At 36.2% G+C, this 26,099-nt stretch overlaps 1 protein-coding gene and 1 long non-coding RNA gene across 5 annotated transcripts in view; one reads left to right on the top strand and one right to left on the bottom strand.

The window, feature by feature from the left end:
- Window positions 1–26,099, top strand: part of Ptprq (protein tyrosine phosphatase, receptor type, Q) — a 205,736-nt gene that overhangs the window by 60,018 nt on the left and 119,619 nt on the right. For 3 of the 4 annotated variants that reach the window (NM_001081432.2, NM_001370987.1, XM_006513635.2), the window contains exons 18-25: window positions 6,497–6,657; window positions 7,346–7,491; window positions 13,356–13,524; window positions 15,828–16,121; window positions 16,365–16,640; window positions 17,025–17,176; window positions 21,115–21,256; window positions 24,561–24,830. In NM_001081432.2, the coding sequence (NP_001074901.1) occupies window positions 6,497–6,657; window positions 7,346–7,491; window positions 13,356–13,524; window positions 15,828–16,121; window positions 16,365–16,640; window positions 17,025–17,176; window positions 21,115–21,256; window positions 24,561–24,830 (1,610 nt within the window). The remainder of the gene's footprint in view (window positions 1–6,496; window positions 6,658–7,345; window positions 7,492–13,355; window positions 13,525–15,827; window positions 16,122–16,364; window positions 16,641–17,024; window positions 17,177–21,114; window positions 21,257–24,560; window positions 24,831–26,099) is intronic. The other variant, XM_017313938.2, reaches the window with a different exon arrangement.
- The window catches only part of Gm36177, a 164,136-nt gene continuing 138,714 nt past the window's right edge, over window positions 678–26,099 (bottom strand). The window contains exon 6 of the long non-coding RNA XR_872011.1: window positions 678–779. This is a non-coding gene — a long non-coding RNA (predicted gene, 36177). The remainder of the gene's footprint in view (window positions 780–26,099) is intronic.

The raw sequence follows: 26,099 nt of genomic DNA, 5'->3' as shown, positions 1-26,099 counted from the left end.
GTCTTACCTTGAACATGTTTTGTTTCTTAAACACTATGAGGAACGATACTAAGTCACCATTTGAGAGATGTATATTAGCACACATGTAGAAATAAAAAAATGTGTAGAACCCCAAAGTGATTGTAGACATATTTAATATATAATCATATACCAATATAAAATTGCTTAAAAGGATTTTCTGAAAGTCTTTGTTTGGGGTTTTAAAATAATTTTATTACAGTTCTTTATTAAATGGATGGGTCCATGTAATAGGTAAAATACAAGTTTTATACATGACTTTTGTATGATATAAATTATTCATAGCCCCATTTTGTGTTTTTACAAGATGTTCATCCTATTGAAAATGACAACATAATAATACAAGTAACACCAGTACTTGGGCTGTTGAGGCAGGAGAACCATGAGTTCAATGTCAGCCTAAGGTGCATAGTTACACCATATTTAAAAAAATTACCTGAAGTTTAAAGCATTTCATATAGACCAGCACAGAGAATGGGATATTTCTTGACTGGGATTCTCATTTTGCAATGTAGGCAGAAAAGATTCATTCATTCATTCATTCATTCATTTATTTATTTAAATTAGATATTTTCTTTATTTACATTTCAAATGTTATCCCCTTTCTTAGTTTCCTCTCCAAAAATCCCCTATCATTCCCCCTCTCCTGGTATCTTAATAAGTCAGAGAGTATCACAGTGGAGGCAGCTTATGAAGAATGAAGTCACCATGACTCATTAGAGGTTGGAGGGCAGCATCACGGCATGTTCTTCTGTGGTTTGCTGAGAGAATGAAAGAAACAAACTTAAGCAGATTCAAGTGCAAGATCAAACAAGAGCTCTAGTAAGATTCCAACAAGTGAAAAATTAATTAGGAAGTGATTTCATAAATAGTAAAATTAAAGAATATTCACACTACTTGGGTTATCAGTACTTAGCGAGAAGAGGGATGAGCCTATGTAAAAGTTTCTTTTATTCACCTGATGTAATTGTCATTTCAGAGGCTTACTGGTGAATAAGCTCATCCTTTCTTTCTGAACTCTGGCTGGCTGGTTCAAATCAGATGTTCTGGCTCAGGCTCCTCTCCCACCTGACTAATCCAATCTGGCTTCCCTCAGTGTCTTACTGAATTGCTCCACTTGGCTTCACACTAACTGTGGCAATTTGTTGGAATCATCTGGCTCCTTCTTATTTTCTTACTTCAGCTGCCTCTGCTGACCTGCTCTGCATTGCATGAACTCACTAACAAACTCAACTCCACTGCACTGCCTGCAATTGACTTACCAAAACACAACTCAACTCAACTGACTCCCAACTGTCTGTCTGTCTGCTGTCTGTCTGTCTGTGCACTGCTCTTAAATAGCTTTTCTTTCTTGTGCTATTCTGATGAGAGTTGGGCATATCCTATCTGTGACCATTTTGTCAGATTTTTCTCTGATTCATCACTTTGTTTGCCCCTCAACCATGACTGCTTCCTTCTACAAACTAACCTGACCTGCATTGTTAGATATTAATGGTATGTATTAGGGCATGTCTGTATTCTATCCAGAGGAATTAAAGTTGTATGTTGTGTTTGTATTTCAGCCGAATCACATAGACTAGGACTATGAATGTAATCCTTTGCCAGTGCAATCATGTTGCTGGGTTAAACTTCCTGTACAAGCTTAGAATAATTAAAAACCGAAAATAGTTAATAAACTAGATATGTAGACCAACATGAAATGAAATATCAAATGATGAAGATGAGAATGAAGATTCACCTTTTATTAAGTTCCAACCTTGATTAGGAAAGTATGTCTACCTATATGTATTTTCAATGATGAGAAAATCTGTTCAGGGCTAGCCAAGTAATTTTGGTATTATAGATGTTCATTTGTTTCTTTTGTTGGAAATTATCATTTGGCATGGACTCATGTTGTCAGAAGCAAGGAAGTTGGTAAAGAAGAATTGGTTTAATGATTTAGAATAGTATTTCTCAACCTATGGGTCATGACCCCTTTGTGAGTGGAACAACCCTTTTATGGGTCAACTATCAGAAATCCTATATATATCATATACTTGCATTATGGCTTATAATAATAGAAAATTCATTTAAGACATAGGAACAAAAATAATTTTATGATTGGGGAACACCACCACGCGAGGAATTTGTCGCGCCCGCTCTCGACCAGCAAGAACGACGCGACCACCAGTCCTTCTAACAGCAGTTTATTCAGTCCTGATTCTTCTTGTTTATATCTCCCCTGAACCCTGGGCCTCTCACTCCTTTTATACTCTCTCTCATCCACGCACCGCAGGCCACGCCCCCTCGCCAGTCACGAGGCTTCAGCTAATCAGGGCAGCAGGGGCAAATCTCCACCAAATTGGATTCACCTGTATCCTGGTACACCTGCGCAGCACTCAAGATGTTTGTGTCTTATATGAGGAAGTCAGGTGCAAGTCATATGACTTAGCTGCAGTCCCTGGCGCCTTTGGGACTGCCGCCACACCCGCTCCCCACAGGAATTATATTAAAATATCACAGTCTTAGGAAGGTTGAAAAGCACTGCTCTAGAATGAACTTTAACCTCGGTGCTAGAAAGCAGACAGATAATTTACATATAGAACCAGTAAGTAACTTTATCTTTAATGCTATAATGATGCTAATTCAAGACATTTTCTTCATGCAGCTCATGAATGAAAATAATAAAAGTATACAGCATTTTTCAGAATTATTCCAAAGCAAATTAAATTTATTTTGAAATAGAAAAACCAAAAAACATTTTAAAATATTCTGCCAAACTTAGAATTAAACTTATTAAAACAATTACAGATGGCTACCTTTACATTTGTTCACAGTTTTAGTGTTGAATGATGTAAAATATCTCTTTTAGAGATTCAGTATTGAGTAACACTCATACCTTTAAATATGACGTGCTCATGACTTTGGATATATAAGGCTGAGATTCCTTCTTGATCCGTTCCTTTCCATGTGATCCTTAACTCCTTGTTCTACACAAAGATGGTGCAGATAATTTTTCAAGTTAACATTTCCTACATCTTTGGATTTATCATATCTTCCTTTCCTAGGTTTTGGTGGTTAAATTAATTATTCATCACTTTAAATTTTCTCTTTTAATGTCTGTGGGAAAATAAAAAGTTACTCTCCTGTTCTTAGAGAAATCACATTGTTCCTAATGAATTGTATTATATTGAAATTGTTGCTTTTTCTCTGATTGGAGGATAAAATCTGTTTCTTATTATATTTGATGTCTATGATAGTTTCTTATACATTGTAGATGTTCAATAAGTCTGGGTAAATTCTTTTGAATATTTTTTTTATATAATCATCTCTAAATTGGCAATATAATCTACATTTGTTTGGAATACAGTTTAAAGGCACACACTGTCTACCTGAAAACTGTAATAGTAGATGTGTAAGATGTGTGAATAGCTTATTTTAAAAGTGGACTGTGTCATGTTTAAACAGGTGAGCATGCACACCATATCACGTGTGGTCAAAAACATGCAAACAAAAATTAGAGAAGTTTTCCCAATTAGATTTGTAGAAGTTGAGAAATTAACAGTATCCAGATCAACAATGAGAGTTTTCCCAACACATACTCTCAGATATTCTTGATGTGGCTCTTGCAATAATTTAAAAAATCAGAATGGTAATCATTGAGAAACAACAGTCACTAAGACAAGCATCAAACTCACTTGACTCAATGGTCATAAAGTTTAAACTGCAGAAATAAAATGACCATAGAAAAGAGATATCTGTTGAGGAATCCCCACAGTTTTATCACTAGTAATAGCTAAGGAAGGGGAAAGGGGATTGTTGAGGATTAATTAAGACAACAATAGCTAAGTATTTATGGTATGCTATATTAGGTAGTTACCCTGTAGGAAGATATCAAATATTTATTACTAACATATGAGACAAGAGAAGTAACATAATATATACAAGAACAAATATGTAGAAATTCTATTAGATATTAAACCAATAAGTACAGAACATGAAAATAAAATCTAACCCAGCTAATACAAGAGTTATAGTCACAATTACAATGGTGTCAAATCTTAGAGGAGTGAATCTGCCAGGCTACAGATTTGCCCACTGATGGCTCCTTGGAGACAGAGATGTTGCACTTGGCCCAGAGATTTGTGTGCTACTCACAAACTAATAGCAGCTGGTAAGAGTTGAGGAGCCAGGCTCGTCCTCGGTGACACTCCACTCCCCTCTCCTTTTACTTCACCATTGTTCAGCTTTATGATTAAATCACTCCAGTGAAATTGTGAACTCTATAAATGTATTTATGTTCATTTATTTTCTACCTAACTTCTTAAAATACTATAACACTATCTGGAAGAGTGTATCGAATAGTACTGTTTGTTTCTAGTCACACACCCTGAACTCAGAATGTTTCCCACTGTCATAAATTATCCAATTACTTCTCAGACACCAGTGCTTACATTTGAATTAAATTGATGCTTCTGTAACAGCAAAAGCAGACTGAAATGTATCTCTGCAGATACCACTTCTTCACACAGATTTTGTTAGTCTCTTTAAAACTTGAGGGTTCAACTGTTTTACTAGAAAAGAAGAAATATCTATTCACAGGGGAAATCTACTTACATTTCCGTTTCCAAAGAAGAAAAATATGAAATGGCAGGAGGCATTAATTTTTCTGATACTACTCTCTTCCCTTATATAAATTTTTTAATAATTTTATTGTTCTTAGAATGCACATTTGTTTGTAAACAGACATTTTAGGACCACTACATAAGCATTTATTCTTGGATTTAAATACTAATTAAGACTAAGTTCAAAACTATGCGAGCGAAGTTAGTGTGACTAAAAAAAAATAATTACATTGCTACACTTTTGCAATATTTTAACACTTTTTAAAAATTAGTTTTCCTTGCTAGATTTCTACACTTACTTAGAAAGCTCGGCGTCTATATTGATTTAGTTTATTTCCTTGTCAGAAGCAGCATTTTTAAGTACCTTAAAGATTTTAACTAAATAATTGGTGCCATTTCTTCTGGTTTCTTCTCTCTCTCTCTCTCTCTCTCTCTAAATTGCACAACTTGCTTTAGGTGGCATTTCTAGTAAAGAATTGTATGCATGCATACATACATACATACATACATACATACATGCATACATACTATCAAATTCCCTTTCAGGGTTAGATCAGTAATCTCAGCGGTTGAGCAGCAGGGGTTTACAGACACCATGAGTTTGAAGCATGGGCTACATAAGACCCTGCCTCCAACCAAACCAAACACAAAGAGATATTTTTGCTCACTATTGTTTATTTACTTATTTGAATTGGCATAGAAGTAAAACTCACCATTATGCAACACATGAGAAAGGGGTTTACCTGACAAAATAATAATGTAAGAATGATCTTGCCAACATCAGAAAGAACAAAATATGTGAGCAATGAAGGCATTGGTGTGCAAAATGTGCTAAAGTAACTTTGAATACACTGTGTTTTTAGATGCCTGGCTTAGTCTTCTGTTACTTGGAAAGATACCTGAGGAAAGGGGCTGGAGAGATTGCTAAGAACTAAAGTGAGTGCTATTGTACATGACCGGAGATCAGGTCTCAGCACCCATGCTAGGCAGCTCACAACTACCAGCAACTCCAACTCTAGAGGACCCGATACCTCTCATCTCTATAGACCCCCACCATGTACCTCTCATCACATGTACAGACCCCCCATACACATGCTTACACATAATTATAAATGAAATTAACACATGAGCAAAACAAATTAAGAAAGGGAAGATTCTATTACTGTTATTATTATTATTACTATTACTATTATTACTATTACTACTACTAAGTACTACTACAACTATTAGTAGTAGTAGTATTTGACTCACAGCTCCCAGTTTCAGGAGTTCCAGTCAATCACAGCATGGTACATGGTTTTGAAGGAGCATCTTACCCCATGGCTGCCAGGTAGAAGAGAGATCTATATAATATGTAGATATTCTCTTTTCTACAGTTTTTCTACCTAGGTTTTTAGATGCCTGGCTTAGTCTTCTGTTACTTGGAAAGATACCTGAGGAAAGGGGCTGGAGAGATTGCTAAGAACTACCTTTGGGGTACTGTACCCCACGTTCATGTTATCTTTCCTCGATAGTTAATCCTCTCTGAGGATATCCTGTCAGACATACCCAGAGGCATACATTTCCTAGGTGCTTCTCAATCTAATAGAGTTGAGCTCTCCCAGGAGCCACTAAAATTGGTCCAAGATACTTGTCATTATAAACATTTGATTCAACTACTAAATATACTTGGAAGCTAATGAAGTTAATCTATTGAAGTAGTCTGAAATTTACTAATTTCAAAATTTCAGAATAAGTGGCATCTTTATGAAGTTAAGCCAAGAAATTGCTGTATTTTTGCTGTATTGCTACATATTTTTGATGTACTAGTCCTCAAAAGTAGGCAGGAGAATTTATTCTGAATGAAAATTTTACTTTTCTTCTGTCTCTCCTAGGGATAAAGTATCATTAAAAACTATTAATGCAACTGAAGTATCACTGGAGTTATCCGACTTAGACTATCATGCTGACTATAGCGCCTATGTAACAGCTAGCACTAGATTTGGTGATGGGAAAACAAGAAGCAGCGTCATTAACTTCCGAACACCAGAGGGAGGTGAGTTCTTAGGGTCTCAATCAACTTGATGAGTATTCAGCTCAAAATACATCATAAATCAAAAGTGTGTTATTAAGCCTAAAACCCACCGTTAGCTGGATGCAAAATTGTGTCTACTTCCTATGTGTGCGCTGTTGGGAGACGGAAGTCATCTGTCTATGCTTCAAGTTTCCATTTGTTAAAGTGGCAACAGTATAGGACATCACTGGGTTCTTATGAGGCGTAAGGAGTAAGCATCCAGGGATGAATTCAGCAGAGGACTTAACACACGAGCAACATCTTACCTGCAGGTTAAATGTAGCAAAATCAAATACGTGACATTGACTTTCTGTTTGCTTTTAGCTTTTATTATTTCAAGACTGTCCAATAAAGTAGGATTTTATAGTCATGTGCTTTGTCATAGAAATTGGCTATGATGTTATCTGCAAATCAAGGACAGTGGTTATCTTGTAGAGCCTTTACAAGGAGGAACCCACTCTCTGTAATGTCATACAGTAAAAGGGTAGAAGGACACCCTGGTGTAGGCTATGATTTCATTTCTGACACTCACATAGATAGTATTCCTAATTTAAGGTTTTAAAAAAACTGATTATGCCCATTTTCAATTTATCAACTGCTCGAAAACTTACGATACTTCAACACAACTTCTGGCCATGACTGATACATTTCTGAATTGCTTGTTTTATAGAGCCCAGTGATCCTCCCAAAGATGTCCACTATGTGAACCTCAGTTCTTCATCGATAATTCTCTTTTGGACTCCTCCTGTAAAACCTAATGGAATCATACAATATTATTCTGTTTATTACCAAAATACTTCAAGTACTTTTGTGCAGGTAAGAGCTGTGGATTTCTTCTCATGATCTCAATATTGTTAATGTTGTGGACTCTTTGTATTGATAATTGTGTGTAGATAATTGTCTCAAATCATGATGAAATGTCAGGTACTCCTAAATTTTCTTCCTGACCACCCTGTGTCTGTTTCTCTGTCACTCTCTCTCTGTGTCTCTGTCTCTTTCTATGTCTCTCTGTCTCTCTCTGTCTCTGTCTTTCTCTCTGTCTCTCCCTCTCATCATTTTTATGTCTCTTAGCAGCTCCATACAAAGAAAATTCAATTCTATTTTCTGCAATAACTTTTTTCTTTAAATAACAATGGTTTCATTTACTCTGATCTATTGCTTAGCTGAAAAAAACATTTTAATTTTGTTTGTATACAATATGAATGGTTTCCGTGGTTAAATATTCTTGCATGTTTTAATGGTTTCTTTTAATTTTTGAGATTATAATTACATCATCTTCTTTCTCCTTTCCTTTCTTCTTTCCAAAGCCTCCCATATATTCTTTCTTACTGTCTTTAAAATCCATGAGCTCTATTTTCATTAATCTATCCATCACTCTTTCTATGTATCTATCTATATGTATGTATTTATGTATGTATTTATGTATGTATGTATGTATGTATGTATGTATCTATCTATCTATCTATCTATCTATCTATCTGAGTTATATGTATATATTCCTAATACATAAATATAACCTATTCAGTCTGTATAATGTTACTTGTATGTACATTTTCAGGACCGATTACTTGATTTGGATAACTAATTGGTGTCCTCTTCCCTAGATAAGACTATTTCTCCCATGTTCTGCATTGCTTAGTTTCCCGTCATTGCCTGCATAGGGTTGGGGCCTCACAGACTTTCCTCATCCACTTCAGCATGTCTGTATGTATTGTCTTTGTCCAGCTCACATTTTGGCAGTCACGTGGAAGCGACTCTGAGGATATATCTTCTGACATTACTAAAAGACAAAATCTTACAGCAAAATCATGTGACTTTCTAGCTCTTACAATCTTCACTCATTTTTGCTGTATCCATTGAGTCTGGCATCCACAACTGTGCATTTTGGTTGATTGTGCTTATCTGTAAGGGTATTTATTGAAAATGAACTTACATTAACAAGGACTCAGGACTACATTTATTTGTATTTGTGGTTATAAAGACAAATATTTAGAATATAGTATTTTTTCTTCAAATGAAGTATTTTTATTGTTGAGGAGAGAGATTTTATAGCCACAATGCCATTATTAATGCTTACCATCAGATATAAAAGATACAGAGAACATATCATTATCAGTCTGAAGAATGTAGGTCATGGGACTGCAGTCTGCAAAGAGGAATTATCAGGGATATGAACATAGAAGTAATGAAAAATCCAGGAGTAATTTAAATTAGAGAGATGTTTTCAATTTTGCCCAAAATTGTTATATTATTTGTCTAGATTAAATTTTTTCATATTTTAATATACAAAAAAGAAAAGAAGAGTAGTGAGATCCAGTCACAGGCAGGGAGTTGAAATACCATCTGGAAACAGGAATTTAAAGGAAATGCTGTAATTTACAAAAATACAGTTTTTACTGGGAGAAGTGCCTTGCTGAATTGATTGTGACTGTCAATTCTTATTTCTACGTGTCATTCTAATTAAAAGAAGATGGCAGATATTTTGGAATGACCCAGTTCCATTTGTTTAGGATGTTTAGCTTAATCAGAGTTGGGACTTCTGATTGACAGTCTCTTGGACTAGGCTATAGTATGCCTTGCTGAGTTCATCTGTAGCTGAGTATGGACTACTGAGGACCAGGGCAAGGGCAGAGCTTTGCAAACCATCTTAGCCAAAGGCATCAGAACCCAATGTCCAGAGACCAGGTTCATATTCACATTCTGTCCTCTAAATGGAATGATAGAACTTTGCACCTAATAAGAATACTACTTTGTAAAAGATATTTAAATTCAGATACATATGTAGTTATAGTCTCAGATATTTTAAACAAATGCCTTAAGAAGAAAGACCAAAAGAAAGCTCTGTCTTTTCTCTGTACATCAAGCAGATCTTCTGTCTTCTTCTGAAAGCAAGACAATCATTTCTTACCACAGAGTCCCTCACAGACATAACATCATCTCTCTTTACCATGAAAGATGTTGAACTTGAAGATCTTCCACTTTTATTCATTTTAAAAAAGCATCACAAGATAGTGTAGTTTGAAATCTTACAATGGTGTTGCTTTTGCCTGATTTACTGGCCACTGGGGCACAATGACGCTTTGGTTCTCACTGTCTATAACGGCACCTTATTTCTGAACATCCACCTTTGGTGTCAGCATGATCTTGTAAACCTATGTATTCAGACCTGAGTATATGGCATGATCCCATTTTTCAACTCACCTGCCTTAGAACAGGTTATCTCCTATTACGTAATCTTCAGGATGCTTTTAAGTGGGACAGCTGCAGGGGGGGTCCAGGCTAATGATGTTAAAACACTTCAGAAGTACAGTCTCATGTTGCTTCACATTCGCTCAGGCTTTAGTGCACTCCTAAAATTAATGTTCAAAGTAGCATATCTTCTCTATCTGTTGTTTTCTAAGTTGATAGAAAAAAATTACTTGGAATGGAAAATCATGTAGAAGATTATGTCTATATCTTTTATCTTCTGCTTTCTCCTCCCCATGGAACTTTGTGGAAACACCCCCACACTTCGCATGTTTTATTTGCCTCCTATCTAGACATCTGGTCCTAGTCTTAGGATCCTTCTGTTATAGCAAACATCTTGAAAATGTGGGACATATAACATTTATATCTTCTCTATGTTCCCAGGATGCTTTCATGCATAGATTTGATGGTCAATAAATATTTTAATTGAAATAATATAAAATTTTTGCCATGGACCAAGATTTTCAGGACTTAGGTGGATTTCCGAAGCATTTGAGCATGGGCTGAAGCCTCCTTTCTGTGCTTTCTTGAGGACTTTAAGCACGTTGCTATTGTCCAATCATCCTCTTAATTCCTTCAGACATCAGTATCATATTTAGTATGGAAAATTACCTCTTATTCAGTTCCCACTAACATGTGTCACATTTTTATAATATGTCTGACAGAATGCCATATGTGTTTAAAAGTGCTAAAATAAGTTTTCCTGATAATAAAGTTTGAAAGCATCTGTAAGGTGCCTTTTGGCCATGTTCTCATGAATAAAGTATTAAGGTTTTATTTGATAATTGGAGCCAAAAGACATTATAAGCCAAAATTAAAAATGTGAGATAAGGAAATAAATGGAGCATTCACCTGGATAAGGTCTAAGATTTTATGACTTTGTTTTGTGTCTATGCATGCTCAGTCATACACCCAACAGGAGTGAACTTTTGATGATTCAAAATAATTAGTTATTTGTGATGCTTTTAGATAATTAGAATACATTCTATTCCCCAAAAACCCCTCTAAAATCCATCCAAATAACCTACCAGTAATTAATACTTGTGAGTAGTGCTTATATAAGCCAGCTATGCTATCTGTAAAGTTGAGGTATTGGAAGGCATCCAAACTCATATATCACATTTTTTAAAAAAATGAGAAATTGTTACATGGCTTTAACAAGTCTATTCTCAAAAAAGACACCACAAAATCAAAGCAAATCTTTGATTATACTGACAGATAATGTTAAAAAATAAAACTCAAAAACTTACTGAATTTTAAATTAACAAAGTGTAGAATCATGCTGAGAAAAACCTTAATCAAACAGAGTTAATTGTTTAAGCAAATTATTCTTGATTTTATTGTGATTAAGCACAGTACTAATTTATGTGTATCGTTGGAGACTAATTCTCAAGAACTCTCTATAAAGTTATTCCTATTTTATTGTCAACCTTTGAGATTAGATATTGGCCCAGTCAAGCATATAAGATTTAAAGTGATTTGTGTATGTTGCATGGTGCATTTTCTCATTGTATACAAGCATTCTTATAAAAGTATTGAGACAGGGTCTCACATAGCTCCGGCTTCTTGAAAGTCACTATGTAGTGGACCTTGAACTAGGAATTCCCCTTTATTCAATCCTCCAGGTGCTGACATTACTAGATGCACCACTGTAGTAAGAATCTTGGCGTTTTGGTTTCTTTTAAAACCAGAGATATGTTATAAGATGTGTTTTTGTTTTAATCCCAGGTGTGAGATGTGGGGCTTCTTCAGCTTGTCCATAGCAGCTGACTAAGGTTTGGCTCTGGCTCTGGCAGGGTCTTGATTTTGCAAGCTGCAGATAGTTTCTGTGATTGTGTGACATTTGAAATTCTGGGGACTTTTTAGAGGAGATATAAAATGCTAGGGGGCTTCCCAGAGGTGGGTTTTTGTTGGTTGCGATTTGTCCTGGTTTGTTAAGTAGTCATGAGCAAAGAAGAAACAATAAGAAGTAATTATATAACCTGTTGGTAAAGATCAGACTTGCTCCAAGAAACAGACTTGCCTAAATCAGCAGGAACTAATGATTATGTGGCCTGATTTCTGCCCCTTCACTTTATTCAGGGATCTCTCTCCATTCCTCTTGATCATGTTTTCTGTCTTATGTAGTGTTGGGAGGGGGAAAGAAAGGAAGAAAAGGATGGAGAAGGGGGGAAGAAAGAAGAACCCATAAAGTAGTTCACAGTCAGCTGCATGCCATTCTTAGCAAACTTTGTGTTTTTATTTAAATTTATTTTTCTTTATTTTAGAATTCTTTCTGGTTGAATATGTATATTATTTTAAATGTTGTCCAGACAAAGTTCGGAGCTGAGACAGTAGAAAGGACCATCCAGAAACTGGCCCACTTGCGGATTTATCCCACCAAACCCAGACACTATTGCATATGCCAGCAAGATTTTGCTGACAGGACCCTGATATAGCTCTCTCTTGTGAGGCTATGCCAGTGCCTGGCAAATACAGAAGTAGATGCTCACAGTCAGCTATTGGATGGAACACAGGGCCCCCAAAGAAGGAGCTAGAGAAAGTAACCAAGGAGTTAAAGGGGTCTGCAACCCTATAGGAGGATCAACAATATGAACTAACCAGTACCCCACAGACTCTAGTTGCATATGTAACAGAGAATGGCCGAGTCAGCCATCACTGGGAAGAGAGGCCCCTTGGTCTTGCAAACTTTATATGCCCTAATACAGGGAATGCCAAGGCCAGGAAACAGGAGTGGGTGGGTTGGGCAGGGGGAGGGTATAGGGGACTTTGGGAATAACATTTGAAATGTAAATGAAAAATATATCAGATAAAAAAATTTAAAAAAATGTTGTCCAGAAAGGAAACTGTGACACATATTCTTTAAATCCTGAAAAAACATAATTAATTTTAATTAATTTTATTCTCGCTCTTCATGTAAGAGTGTAGTAACTGCTTTTTCTTCACCTATAAAGAGTCACTGGAGATGAATAATAGTAATGGTTTGAGTTTGTAGAAAAAGCAAATACTTTCTCACCTTTGTTATTATTAATTGGAAAAAGAAAGTATAAAGCTGTTTTGTTTTTTTCAAATCTGTTGGAATATATCCAATGCATCAAAAAACTATCTGAAAGTTTCAAAGGGAAATTCAAGCTCGGTCAGCATAGTCATGGAGTTCTCTCTTGGCCACTTGACATTTCTGCTGTGCAAAGCTCAAGGCTTGTACTCTTTAATATTTTATGTATTGATCTGGTAAGAAAAAGTTCTACCATCTATTCCACTTTTAAAACTAACCTAATTCCGGTTTAGTTTTAATGAGAGCATCAGTTTGTGTTGTTTCTCCTAAGAATTAAAATATTAAAATGATAGCAGATTCTGGTCAATAATTATTTTTGCAACATCCACGCATGCTAAAACACACTCCGAATTATTAAAATAATGTGTTTATCTTCCAGAATTTTACACTTCTCGAAGTAACCCAGGAGCCTGGCAATGTGACAGTGTCTGCAAGAATCTATAAACTGGCAGTATTCAGCTACTATACATTTTGGCTAACAGCAAGTACTTTAGTTGGAAATGGGAATAAAAGCAGTGATGTAATTCATGTCTACACAGACCAAGACAGTATGTAAATGAACACATCTTTATCTTTAATCAGAAAAAAAATGAAAATCTGATGGTTATGTCAGGAACTTTTCTCTATTTGTGTGCACTGATATTGAAATCTGTTTGGCATATTTAACTACTTCTCCCAGGAGCTTAAAATGTGTTTAAACTCATAACTATTACAGTTTATTCTACTTTTTTCCACTATGATATTATTTTCACAGGGCTGACGGTGATAAATCTTAACATTGTGCTGTGAGCAGAGAGTTTTTTACTGGAGGGTTCTCCATAAGAGCTTCGAGGTCCACTGCTTTTTCTATCACTTCACAACTAACGTACATTAAATCTCAATTCACCATTTTGTTCTGTTACAGCACCCTATAGAAGAAGTAACACATTTTCTGCCCATCATACCTTACAGTAACATTTAAACACGTGTAGCTAGAAGAAAGTCATAAATTGGCTAATACAAGCATGACAATAGAATATTTTACTTGTCCTTGGCAAAAAAAAAATAACTTTTGAATAATGGACAGGCTCAACACTGGCTTTCATACTACCTATTCATTAAAATCTTTTTGATTCTGTTGCTCTGAGAGATGTTACAGTCATCTGGAATGAACAGGGAACAATACTCCCACAAGCCTGGATGACCTGTGTCACATGCCTGCTCATTTGTCTCTGAAGTTGCTTAAAAGAATCTCCAATATCTAATTTTCTTTTCAGACTTTAAGTACACACAGGAATTCATGAATGAATTTTCAATTGTCTTTGTGTCAAACATAACAAAATATCTGTTTTTAATTAAAAGAGCGTTTTGTAGACAGCTTCTTCAGAATCCTGTTCATGCTGAACGTTCAAAAAACTATGATGTCTATTCAAACACTTGATACAATTTTTTTGTTGTTGTTTATTTCAGTTTCAGTTTTTGGAATGCAATGGAAAGTGGATTGCTGCCCATTTCCCACGTGGCTTCTGCTTCTCTTTTGTTTAATATTAAAGATTTATTTCTTTTGCCTATGGGGGTTTTGCCTGCATGTATGTCACTGCATTGGGTGATTGAAGTTGAGGCCAGAAAAGGACATGGAACCCCCACCCCCTCCCCACAAGAGTTGCAGAAGTTTGTGAGCCATCATATGGTTCCAGGGAACTGAACCCAGGTCCTCTGGAAGAGCAGCAAGTGCTCTTAACTGCTGAGCCATCTTATTTTTTTAATTGGGTATTTATTTCATTTACATTTCCAATACTATCCCAAAGGTCCCCCACAGGCTCCCCCACCCACTCCCTCACTCTCCCACTCCCACTTCTTGGCCCTGGCGTTCCCCTGTACTGAGGCATATAAAGTTTGCATGACCAATGGGCCTCTCTTTCCACTGATGGCCGACTAGGCCATCTTCTGATTCATATGCAGCTAGAGACACAATGAGCCATCTTATTGAGAAATGACTGTGACTTAACTTCTACTGAATTAAATCACAATGTTTACTGTTTGAAAAAAATCATTAATTTACCAATATATACATGAAAAAAACTTGCTTGTTCTTGGCAAGAATAACTTGAATAGTGGGCAGGTTCACCCACAGAATATAATTATCATGTGAAACTATGCAGCTGATTAATGTTTAACAAAAACTTTTAGCATAATGCAGTTAATATCATTTTAGACACTCTTTAATTATAGATCTCCCCCAAGACCGCTTCAACCCGTAATAGTATACAATTATAATTAAAGTAATAACGATTTACTTTTCGTTGCATCTTTTGGGACTTTCAAGTTTTATATCCAGACTAGTTTGATCTCTGAAAAATTAAAATTTCATAAGTGGAATAATTTCTTAAAATACAAATGTGGGTTGGTGTTTTGTTGACTAGAGACGTCTAGTTACTGGAAATCAGCAAAGCTTAGCATTCAATATTCTACTACAAACATGACTCTGAGCAAGTCTCTTATGTAGTCTGAGCATTATTCTCTGTATATTCAGTAAAGATAATCTTTGGAATGAGGAAAGTGAACACATTATTTAGATAATCACTAAACTATTGATTCTGTTTAGAAATACATGCTGCGTGTAAACACATGTAATGCCCATGTGGTAAGAAAGGAAAGTCAGGAGAATGTGACAGCAACATAATTTTTGCATGGGTTAAGAATGACAATTATTTGGAATGACTGTCTACGCATGCGGACATCTTGTTTATCTTCATTTAAGTAATGTACCAGTGTGAGCTAGTGATGGTGTTTCAGTACTTACATTCAATTTGTACATGGGAATATCTGGGATGGCTGATGGCTTTTGTCTTCTGATCGCTGCCTACCTCAGTACCTGAAGGTGGTGTTGGAAACCTGACTTACGAGTCCCTTTCATCAACTGCAATAAACGTGAGCTGGACGCCACCATCTCAACCAAATGGCCTCGTCTTCTACTACGTTTCCCTGAATTTACAGCAGAGCCCCCCGCGGCACAGGAGACCACCGCTGACTACATATGAAAACAGCATATATTTTGATAATCTGGAAAAATATACTGACTATATATTTAAAATCACTCCATCAACAGAAAAGGGATTCTCTGAGACCTATACTGCCCAGCTACACATCAAAACTGAAGAAGATGGTAGGAAAGACTCCACTCTGGCTTATTAAGTAGATTATTATTGTTCTTTGTTTATGTTGCTTTTAAAAGAACAGTACTTATAATTATTTTCTCAAGTAATTATCTTTTCAGTGACTTAAAATTAAAACAGTCTATTAGTAAAATTAAGTCCAATTATATTCGAAGTGGAAGTGTCTTCTTTACTAATGAAGATTTGGGTTTTTTTTTTTTTGTCTCATTAATATTCTGTTTTTCTTTTTATAGTTCCAGACACTCCACCAATAATCAACACTTTTAAAAATCTTTCTTCTACCTCCATTCTCTTATCGTGGGATCCCCCATTAAAGCCAAACGGTGCAATCCTAAGTTACCATTTAACTTTACAAGGAACCCACGCCAACCGCACTTTCGTCACTTCCGGTAACCACATAGTACTGGAAGAACTCTCGCCATTTACTTTATATAGTTTTTTGGCTGCGGCAAGAACTATGAAAGGACTTGGTCCTTCCAGTATTCTTTTCTTTTACACAGATGAGTCAGGTAAGCCAAAAACCATGCTGCTTCCCGTGATTTCTCTATTCTGCCTGCGCTCTTTGTTTCTAAGGAACAGCCTGAACAATGAAGACCATTAGATCTTTTGTTTGTGGCCAACGTACAGTCATTCGCCTGCTTTGCGGACCATTTTCCTTCTTCTTTTTCTCCAGTTGAAGCTTCAGAATTACCTGTTCTGTTTAAAGCTATTTTGAAACATGGGCTTGTAGATATCAGGGCAGTATTACTTATGGTATTTGTTTCTAGAATTACCACCTATCATTATTTTTATAGTTCTTTCTGAATTTGTTTCTTCGAGCAACTAGAATCAAGATAGTATTTCTGTACCACGCACTTTATGAACACGTGTTTTATAATGTGTTTCCCCTGCAGCGCCTTTAGCACCTCCCCAGAATTTGACTTTAATCAACTACACTTCAGATTTCGTATGGCTGACGTGGAGTCCAAGCCCTCTTCCGGGCGGTATTGTTAAAGTGTATAGTTTTAAAATTCATGAGCATGAGACTGATACTGTATTTTATAAGGTAGGTTGCTTATAAAAGCATATATTTATTTCAGAGACTCGGAGACTGAATTAAAATGTTTTTAGCTGCAGGAAAAAAAAATAAATGAGCTGCAGTTTTAATCAAGGGGAGAGTTTAGAGAAATAGCTCACTGGTGGGGGATTTGCCTCTTGTGTACAAAGCGCTGGATTTGACCCCACGTGCTGCAATAACTAATTGAACAATGTTAATATTTATTTAAAAATCCCTTTTCCTGAAATATGGGCTGTTTCTGGAAAATATAGGGAGGTTTTGTCAGATGTAAAAACTGAACACTTCTAGAATACTTTAGGAACTAATTGCACTGTTTGGCTTGTTGTGTGGGTTTTTCAAAACCTACTACATGATATACTTCTTTTTATTGGAAAAAATAAGTATCAAATGAATCTTTTTAACTTTTTCATAAAAACATTTACACTGGTCTCGTGGTAATCTTTCTAGATGGTATGTGTTACTTACTATACCACCTGGTATTTTATAACAAATTTTTATTCTCTGACTTTCCGTGGTAATCCTTTTGTAATCCTCAGTATCTCTTTGTTTTTCCACCTTTTTTTTTTTTTTTTTTGGATGTAGAGTCAGTGATAAACGTGCAAAGATCCAATAGAACAATGTATCTAAAACGTAGGCGTTTGAGTACTAGCATTTGATTGTCAAAGTTTGTTACCATCAGTATTTATTTAAGAAAGTTGCCTTTCTTTTATGACACCAAATGAAGTCCTGGGATATTTTATTTGCAAGAAGAATGCAAAGTTCAGAGTAAACATTAAACACTGTAGACCTCGTAATTTATTTTTTATGGTACATCAGCATTCTAGAATGTGCAGCTTACAAAGCAAAGAGCAGAATATCAAGAACAACAATTATAGCTCATTTACTTATTACTGTCATCAGGAACAGTGTCTCCCTACCTGGAACTTAATATAGCATTTTACAATCAGAAAGGTTATGTATGCATTATGTAACTTCCTAAATGTGGACCTATTCCCAGACCTGTAAAGCCTGTACTAATGATGCAAGCATGTAGCCCTTATTATCCAGTCAAAGTTTAAGCTCAGTTTCCTCATATTTTTTGGATTGCCTGTATGAACTGCAGAAAATATTCACAGGGGAGAAATAATTTCCTTAGAGTGATCTCACCCTCAAGATTATCTTGCATGTTCATTGGATTGTATGTATGTATGTATATATATATATATATATATATATATATATATATATGGTCTAATTTTCATAGAATGATGATATTTATTTATTTATTTATTTATTTATTTATTTATTTATTTTGGTTTTTCAGACAGGGTTTCTCTGTGTAGCCCTGGCTGTCCTGGAACTCACTCTGTAGACCAGGCTGGTCTCGAACTCAGAAATCCGCCTGCCTCTACTTCCCAAGTGCTGGGATCAAAGGCGTGTGCCACTACTGCCCAGCAATGATCTTTAATATAAACACTTTAAATAGAACAGTAAAGATAAAGCTGACATCAAATGACCTGGTTTGAATCTTTCCATGGAGATTTACAGTGATGCTTTCTAGAAGTTTCTTATCCTCTTAAGATTATTTCCTTCAAATGAAGAATTAGAATTAAAAAAATCTTCATATATTAATGAAGATTATAAGGGTATATTCACATAAAACAGTTTGAACAATTCCAGACATATAATAAGCTCATTAGCAATCATTGCACAGAATAAGAAAAAAACAAAAATTCCCTGTAATGTCATGATAGCTTTGAACACGAAAGAGTAATATACTGTTGCCTGAATATGATTTTAATATCTTTAAACATTCTTTTTCTATTATGTGTTTTCTGTTAATATTTTATTACTATCAAATCTACAGTTTTATGCCAGTTTATATTAAGTATATAGTTTTAGACCAAGTGCTTTGTGTTTTGTTTTTAATTAATTATTTTATTTATTAACATCCCAAATGTTGCTCCCCATCCTGGTACCCCTCCCAGAGTTCTCCTCCTCCATCCCTCCACCCTTTTACCTCTGAGAGGGTTGTCCTTGCCCCCTGTCCCCTGTGTCATTCTCTCACACTGAGGCCAGACCTCTATTGCATACCTGCCAGGGAGCCTCAGACCGGTCCTTGTATAGAGCAAGGGTTTTAATCTTTAAAATCTACTACATTTGATTACTTCTGTTTGCCATTATTTTCCAATCTTTTTAGATGATTATATTTTCCTTCAAGTTCCTTTCAATCTGCTCTCGAGTCACCCCCCATCCCCCATCCCTAAGTTTACAGTGTTGGCTGTTTTCCCTTTGTCTGGCTTTCCCTGATACCGTGTTTATGGTTTTATCAACTTTCCCTGTGAGGATCACTTTATGTCCCACTTCATTCTTTTGTCCTGTTGCTTCTTTCTGTTTCTGTCCTCAATGGCCTGAAGACAGAATAGCATTAGAGCCACCTCAGTGGCACTGAAGCCTCATCAGCCCACACTGGGACATTGACATCGGTTGGAAAATTGGGTCACTCTGATGTGCTTCAAGAAGTCATTTATTCAGTAAAAAGCTTTTAAAAGACTTTTTTTTTGTGTGTAAATGTACCCAACAGCCAATAAACTAATTTATTACATTGAATAATTGAACTCTCAAGTTCAGCTATTTCCCTGCCCTAGTACTCTTCTGGATCAATATCAAAATGAATTTGTGCTGGGCCTAATTTCTTATTAGAAACACATTTTTGTAGACTTTTAGTACTTAATACAACATTTTCTTGCTGACAAGGACCATGGTTTACTAGTTCTTATAATCTGCAGGTCATCTGTCATGATTTGTAAATAGTAAGTGTGAAATACGAAGAGGTGGGAGAACATGTCCTGCTAGATTTAGGGACTTCCCGGGGATTATTTTCTTTTTAAAAATAAATTTGAGATTATAATCACAACATTCCTACCTGCCTGTTCCTTCCTCCAAACCCTCCGATATAGCCTTACACTCTCTTCCAAATTCATAAATTCCTTTCTCATTAATTATTATTGCATACATATCTGCCTTTGTATGTAAACATATATTCCTAAATATACCTGCTTTCCATGGAGATGATTTGAAAATGGGTCTCTAGAGTTAATATCAGTGTGGGTAACTTAGGACTTTGGATGGCTCAATGGCCCAGCTAGTAAAAGTTCTTGCTGCCAAGCCTGGCCATGTGAGTCTAATTCCCAAAACCAGTTGGTGAGAGGAGAAGGCAAATGCTCACAAGGTGACCTTTGACCTTCCATGGCTATTACAAACTCCACATGAGTGAGTGAGTTAGCATGACCTCTCAGTTTTATTAGGATACATTTATTTTCACATCACATTTCTTATTATTCATGGAAAATTTGTCTAAAAGAAAGCATATTCTTTTTTTGGTCAACTATCATCCCTTACTCTTTCCCCCCCCTCATTTTTCTAAATATTTTGTCAGAATAGAAATTTAGGAGTTGTTTGGCATCTCCAACTTATGTTCAATGGAGTAGAGATTGTGTTTCGTCTGTGGCTTTCTTTCCCCTGGCTATAATACTGGAGCTGATAGATAAGTAAACATATACGGATATGGTGGTAGACACTAGGAAATAGAAGAATGTGGATTTGGAAAAAATGAATAATATTGATCGTTCATAATTTGTATTTAAATTTGAAACTTTAACTTAGCAAGTTGAAGGGGAATTAATAAACACATTGTTCTAAAATATAAAAACACTTCAAAAACAAAAATTATGATATTCAAGACCAAACTGCTACCTACTTCTTCCTTGTATCATAAGCTCATCATATCCCCAAGTACAAAATATTAATAATTATTTTAATTATACATAGTCATCAATTCCTAGGTTAAATGTAAAAGGAATGAATGCAGGATATTCAAATAGACCTGTTAATTACAAACAAGTATTTGGAGAGGCCTTATGACTAAGGATTTTTTTCCTTTTCAGAATATTTCAGGTTTTCAGACTGATGCCAAACTTGCTGGACTGGAGCCTGTGAGCACCTACTCAATTAGTGTGTCTGCCTTTACCAAAGTTGGAAATGGCAATCAGTTCAGTAATGTGGTGAAATTTACAACCCAGGAGTCTGGTTAGTCACAATTTCTGCCTCAGCAATGTTTATTCTCATATTTAAGACTTTCACCATCCCTCTCCATTTAATAAAATGCTGCTAGAATTCAGCTCACAGGGAAATTGAATTCCAGTGCGGAAGGTTAGGCTGGGGTATATCTGAAATCATATATATGTATAGATACACATACATTTATTATTACATTTCCTTTAGAACTGAGAAGGACAAAATTAAAGGGTAGTTTTTAAAGAAAGTGACAAGGTGGGACTTCATTTTATGGGGCTTTGAAGAGAAGGAAATGGCCTATAGGTCACTTTTAATGCGACCATTTAAATTTTTACGAATTGTGAAAATGATTTTTGTTTCTTTAGGAGGTGAACTGGAAGATATGAAAGGCAGGAGTCAGTGTTGCCTCTTGTACTTCATAGAATCCTCTTGTAATGTGAAACACTAATAAGGCCACCAGCTAGTTGCTTTTGCAGCAACTGAACTATTGCAGCACAATTGTGTGGGCCACACCTAGTCTTTGTGTAGGCCATGACTAGTTCTCATTTATGAATTACTTAATGGTGGGTTAAACATGGCCCTTTTGTTTTACTAACTAGGTCATATATTTAAAGATATCCTTCTTCCTTTTCATCTTTTTAATGATGATTACTGAATGGCTGACAAATTCCTTTTCTTGTCAGTTCATAGCAGCTCTGAATATACTTTTATTAATGAAAATCCACACTGAGACAGGATGCTCATGATGCTAAGTCAGTAATTTTCCCATGAACTTACAGACACTTGAGAGTCTGTCTCACAGCATGCTCACAGACAAATCAAATCCCTAGGATTACAGTGGACGAGGTTCAGGCTGTGCAATCAGTGTCTGAATTAGAATCTGAGCTCCATGGCTCCTAGGTTGTGTGACCTTGACAAGGACTCAGGACTCCTCTGAGCTTTCTACCTTCAACTGAAAAGAAACACACATTAGCTACATCCATTGCAGGAATGGTCCAAAATATTTGAAAAGATCCATTAGATTTTACTTATTAGAGCATTTTATGTGCTGTTAATTCTGTGTAAATATTATTAAAAATATCCCCTTATTTGCCTGAAGGAGCCATGATCCAGGCATAATAGGTAGAGTGTGCCTTCAAAACTTAGTAAGCAACCCAACTGGAACACCATCTTTGTTGTTGGTAGGAGCTGGTGGCGGTGACTAAAGGGAGTTTGCGTCATCCTGAATGAAAATATTTAATCATTTTGAACCTATAAAATATTTAATATTATTCACACAAAATTAATAAGAGTTGAGGATTATCATATATAAACTACAGCATAAACTAATATTTCTAGCAATAACATAAAATTATACCACAAAACATAATGCTTGGGATAGATAAGTAATAGAAAAATTTCATGTTCATATATTAATTGTTTTATTATTTGTCTGGTGGATTCATAGAGTCAGTTAAGTTGACATTTCCTAAACCTTTGATTTGCATATGTCAGACACATCTTAGAACTGCCTTTCTGCATTGATGTATTTATCCGACAGAAGAAAGGTTTATAAAGAGAGAGATACACTCAGGTCCAGAGAAATATTGTTGGGAAGCAATGGATTTCTTGAGTCTTCTTTAAATCACATTTGTATGACAGGAACATCCCTTTGTTCTGCTTTGGACAGTTTGTGATCTGTGAATTAACTAGATTTTGTTGTTGTTCCTTTCCATCCTCATTTTACCATAACAATAATGTTATGCTACTAATATTAAAACCAAAGGACATTATTGGGTATTGCCTTGGAAAGTGGCCAGTGTCTCTGATGTATAATCATGTTCATGGATGGCATATTGCTCTTCATTCATTTGTTCTAGTAGAAAAACCTGAGAAGCTTTAAACAATCCTTCCAATGGCTTCTAAAATAGTCTGTGTTCTTTCAAAGAATTCCAATAAAACATACCTGCTTTGCTTTCTAACACCACTGTTGAGCCTGGAATAGCGATGGTTGATCATTTCTGTTGAAAAATGTTCAGTAATAAGTATTGAGAATGCTGCACAGTCATGACTAAGGAAGCTGGCATCCCTATACATTCCTCTGTTGAAGGACATCTGGGTTCTTACCAGATGGCTATTATAAATAAGACTTCTATGAACATAGTGGAACATGTGTTTTTGTTTTATGTTGGAGCATCTTTTGGGTATATGCCCAGGAGTGGTATAGCTGGGCTTTCAGGTAGTATTATGTCCAATTTTCTGAGGAACTGCCAAACTGAACTCCAGTGTGCTTGTACCAGCTTGCAATCCCACCAGCAATTAAGAGTGTTCCTCTTTTTCTACATCCTCACCAGTATCTGCTGTCACCTGAGTTTTTGATCTTAGCCATTCTAATTAGTGTGAAGTAGAATCTCACAGATGTTTTGAGAGACTGCCCCACCTCAGGATTCATCCCATATACAGACACCAAACCCAGACACTATTGTGGATGCCAAGAAGTACTTGCTGACAGGAGCCTGATTTAGCTCTCTCCTAAGAGGCTCTGTCAGTGCATGACATATACAGAGATGGATGCTCTCCACCAACCATTGGACTGAGCACAGGGTCCCCAATGGAGGAGTTAGAGAAAGGACTGAAGGAGCTGAAGGGATTCACAACCCATAGGAAGAACAATATCAACCAACCAGACACACACACCCCGCCCCCGCCCCAGAGCTTCCAGGAACTAAACTACCAACCAAAGAGTACACATGGAGGGACCCATGGCTCCAGCTGCATATGTAGCAGAAGATGGCCTTATTGGACATTAATGGGAGGAGAGGCCCTTGGTCCTGGGAAGGCTTGATGTCCCAGAGTAGGGGAATGTGAGGGCCGGGAGGCAGGAGTGCATGGATGGGTGGGTGAGTACCCTCATAGAAGCAGGGCAAGGCAGGAAGGGATAGGGGGTTTCTGGAGGGGAAACTGGGAAAGGGGATAACATTTGAAATTTAAATAAATAAAATATCCAATTAAAAAAATGAAGAAGGAAGCTAGCATCTGTGATTGTCTAGGTTTGAGGCCAATGTGTTTTTGAGATTATGAGAATGTATTGGCTGCTTGGACCTGGGAAAGCATTCCATTAAATGCTCAACATTGTAAGCATTAGTAATATAGTAGAGAATGTGGTCCATCAGTCATTTATGGTAAGAACTTGTTAGACATACACTGGAAAAGATGACATATTAGATTTATAGTTTTTCTTTGTTCATGAAATCTCATCTTACCTCTTGCCTGCATAGTTGAATAATTTACTATGTGTGTATAAATTTTGACTTTGAGCAAATGTTTTTTGTTTCAGTTCCAGATGCTGTACAGAATATTGCATGTGTGGCACGTGACTGGCAGTCAGTATCAGTGATGTGGGACCCACCAAGAAAAGCAAATGGAATAATTATTCACTATATGATAACAGTTGAAGGGAATTCTACCAAAGTCTCCCCCAGAGACCCCATGTACACTTTCACAAAACTTCTTGCCAATACATCATACATCTTTGAAGTAAGAGCGTCAACCTCAGCTGGTGAAGGCAATGAAAGCCAATGTAATGTCAGCACACTCCCTGAGACAGGTAACTGGTATGGAGCATTTAACTAACCTGAAACAGGTAACCGGTGTGAAATAATTAACTAGGCTAAAGTGGGTAATTAATAGCCATATGAAAGGAGCAACTAACCACAAGCAATTAACAGACTTGAAGTAGGTGACTAACAGGTAAACAGGTAACTAGCATGGAGTGATCAATTACATGGAATGGATAACCACTGGTAATATGAGACATTACTAGTTTTTTAACAAGCAACTTATATAAAAAGGGTAGCTAAAACAGTTATCTAAGCTGAAATATGTAACTAGTAAAATAAATGGGTAACTAGCCTGAACAGTTTATCAGTAAGAAACTGGAAACCTCAAACAAGTAACTAGCCTGTTAGGTCTAACAGGAAATAGTATGAAACAAGTCCCTAATTTGAAACTTTTAGCTATTCATCAATAATAGCATAGATTTGCCAACAGCATTTACAGGACTTATTTTTATTAATATGTCTATGTGGTAGGTATGCCTATCGATGTTTATGTGTGTTCATATGTGTCTGGTGATGCGTGCGTGGGTTCATACACTTACATGCAGACTTGTGTGTGCCTATGTATACCTGAAGCGGATATTGAGACTATTGCTTGATCCCTGTACACCTTCTGTATTGAGTTATCGTCTCTCAATTGAACACAGAGCTCTTTAGAGTGGCCACTGTAACTAACCAGCATGCTCTAGGGATCCCATGTCCCTTCCTCCTTCCAAACTCTAGAATTACAGTAGGCCACCATGCTCACCCAGACTGCATGGAGGTTCTGCAGATCAAGACTTGGACCTTCTATCTTGACAATGAGTTTGTTTAATACTGAGCCCACCTTACCAGCCATTTTTATGAAGTTATAAAACCACATTTATGTGAAGATTTAAAATTATTGTTAAAAAAAAAGCACAGCATATATTTTCTTAGCCTACCCCTGTGATCTCTCAGTACCAACTGAGCATATATTTAACCTTCTTCACCTTGATGGGTGGCTGAAAGGAGGAAACAGACAATTGCACAAATATAAAACCCACTAACATACTGAGCGTGTTTTATTATTCCTTAAATGAAGGAATTAACACACAAACTTTCCAGCATATATCTTCTTGATAATTTTTTTTTCTTTACATTCTTGGTGTTTCCGTGGACTCGCAAGGCTTGCAGCACCAGGTTTGCTGGCATCCACTTCCTTTTCTAAGTCCTCAGATCTATCTTTCAGGTTATCGGAGAAAAAGAAAACTGTCGCTTTACTCTAGTTTCCAGGACAA

This window comes from Mus musculus, chromosome 10, assembly GCF_000001635.26.
Source record: "Mus musculus strain C57BL/6J chromosome 10, GRCm38.p6 C57BL/6J".
NCBI lineage: Eukaryota > Metazoa > Chordata > Mammalia > Rodentia > Muridae > Mus > Mus musculus.
This window is presented reverse-complemented; position numbering and strand designations above follow the sequence as displayed.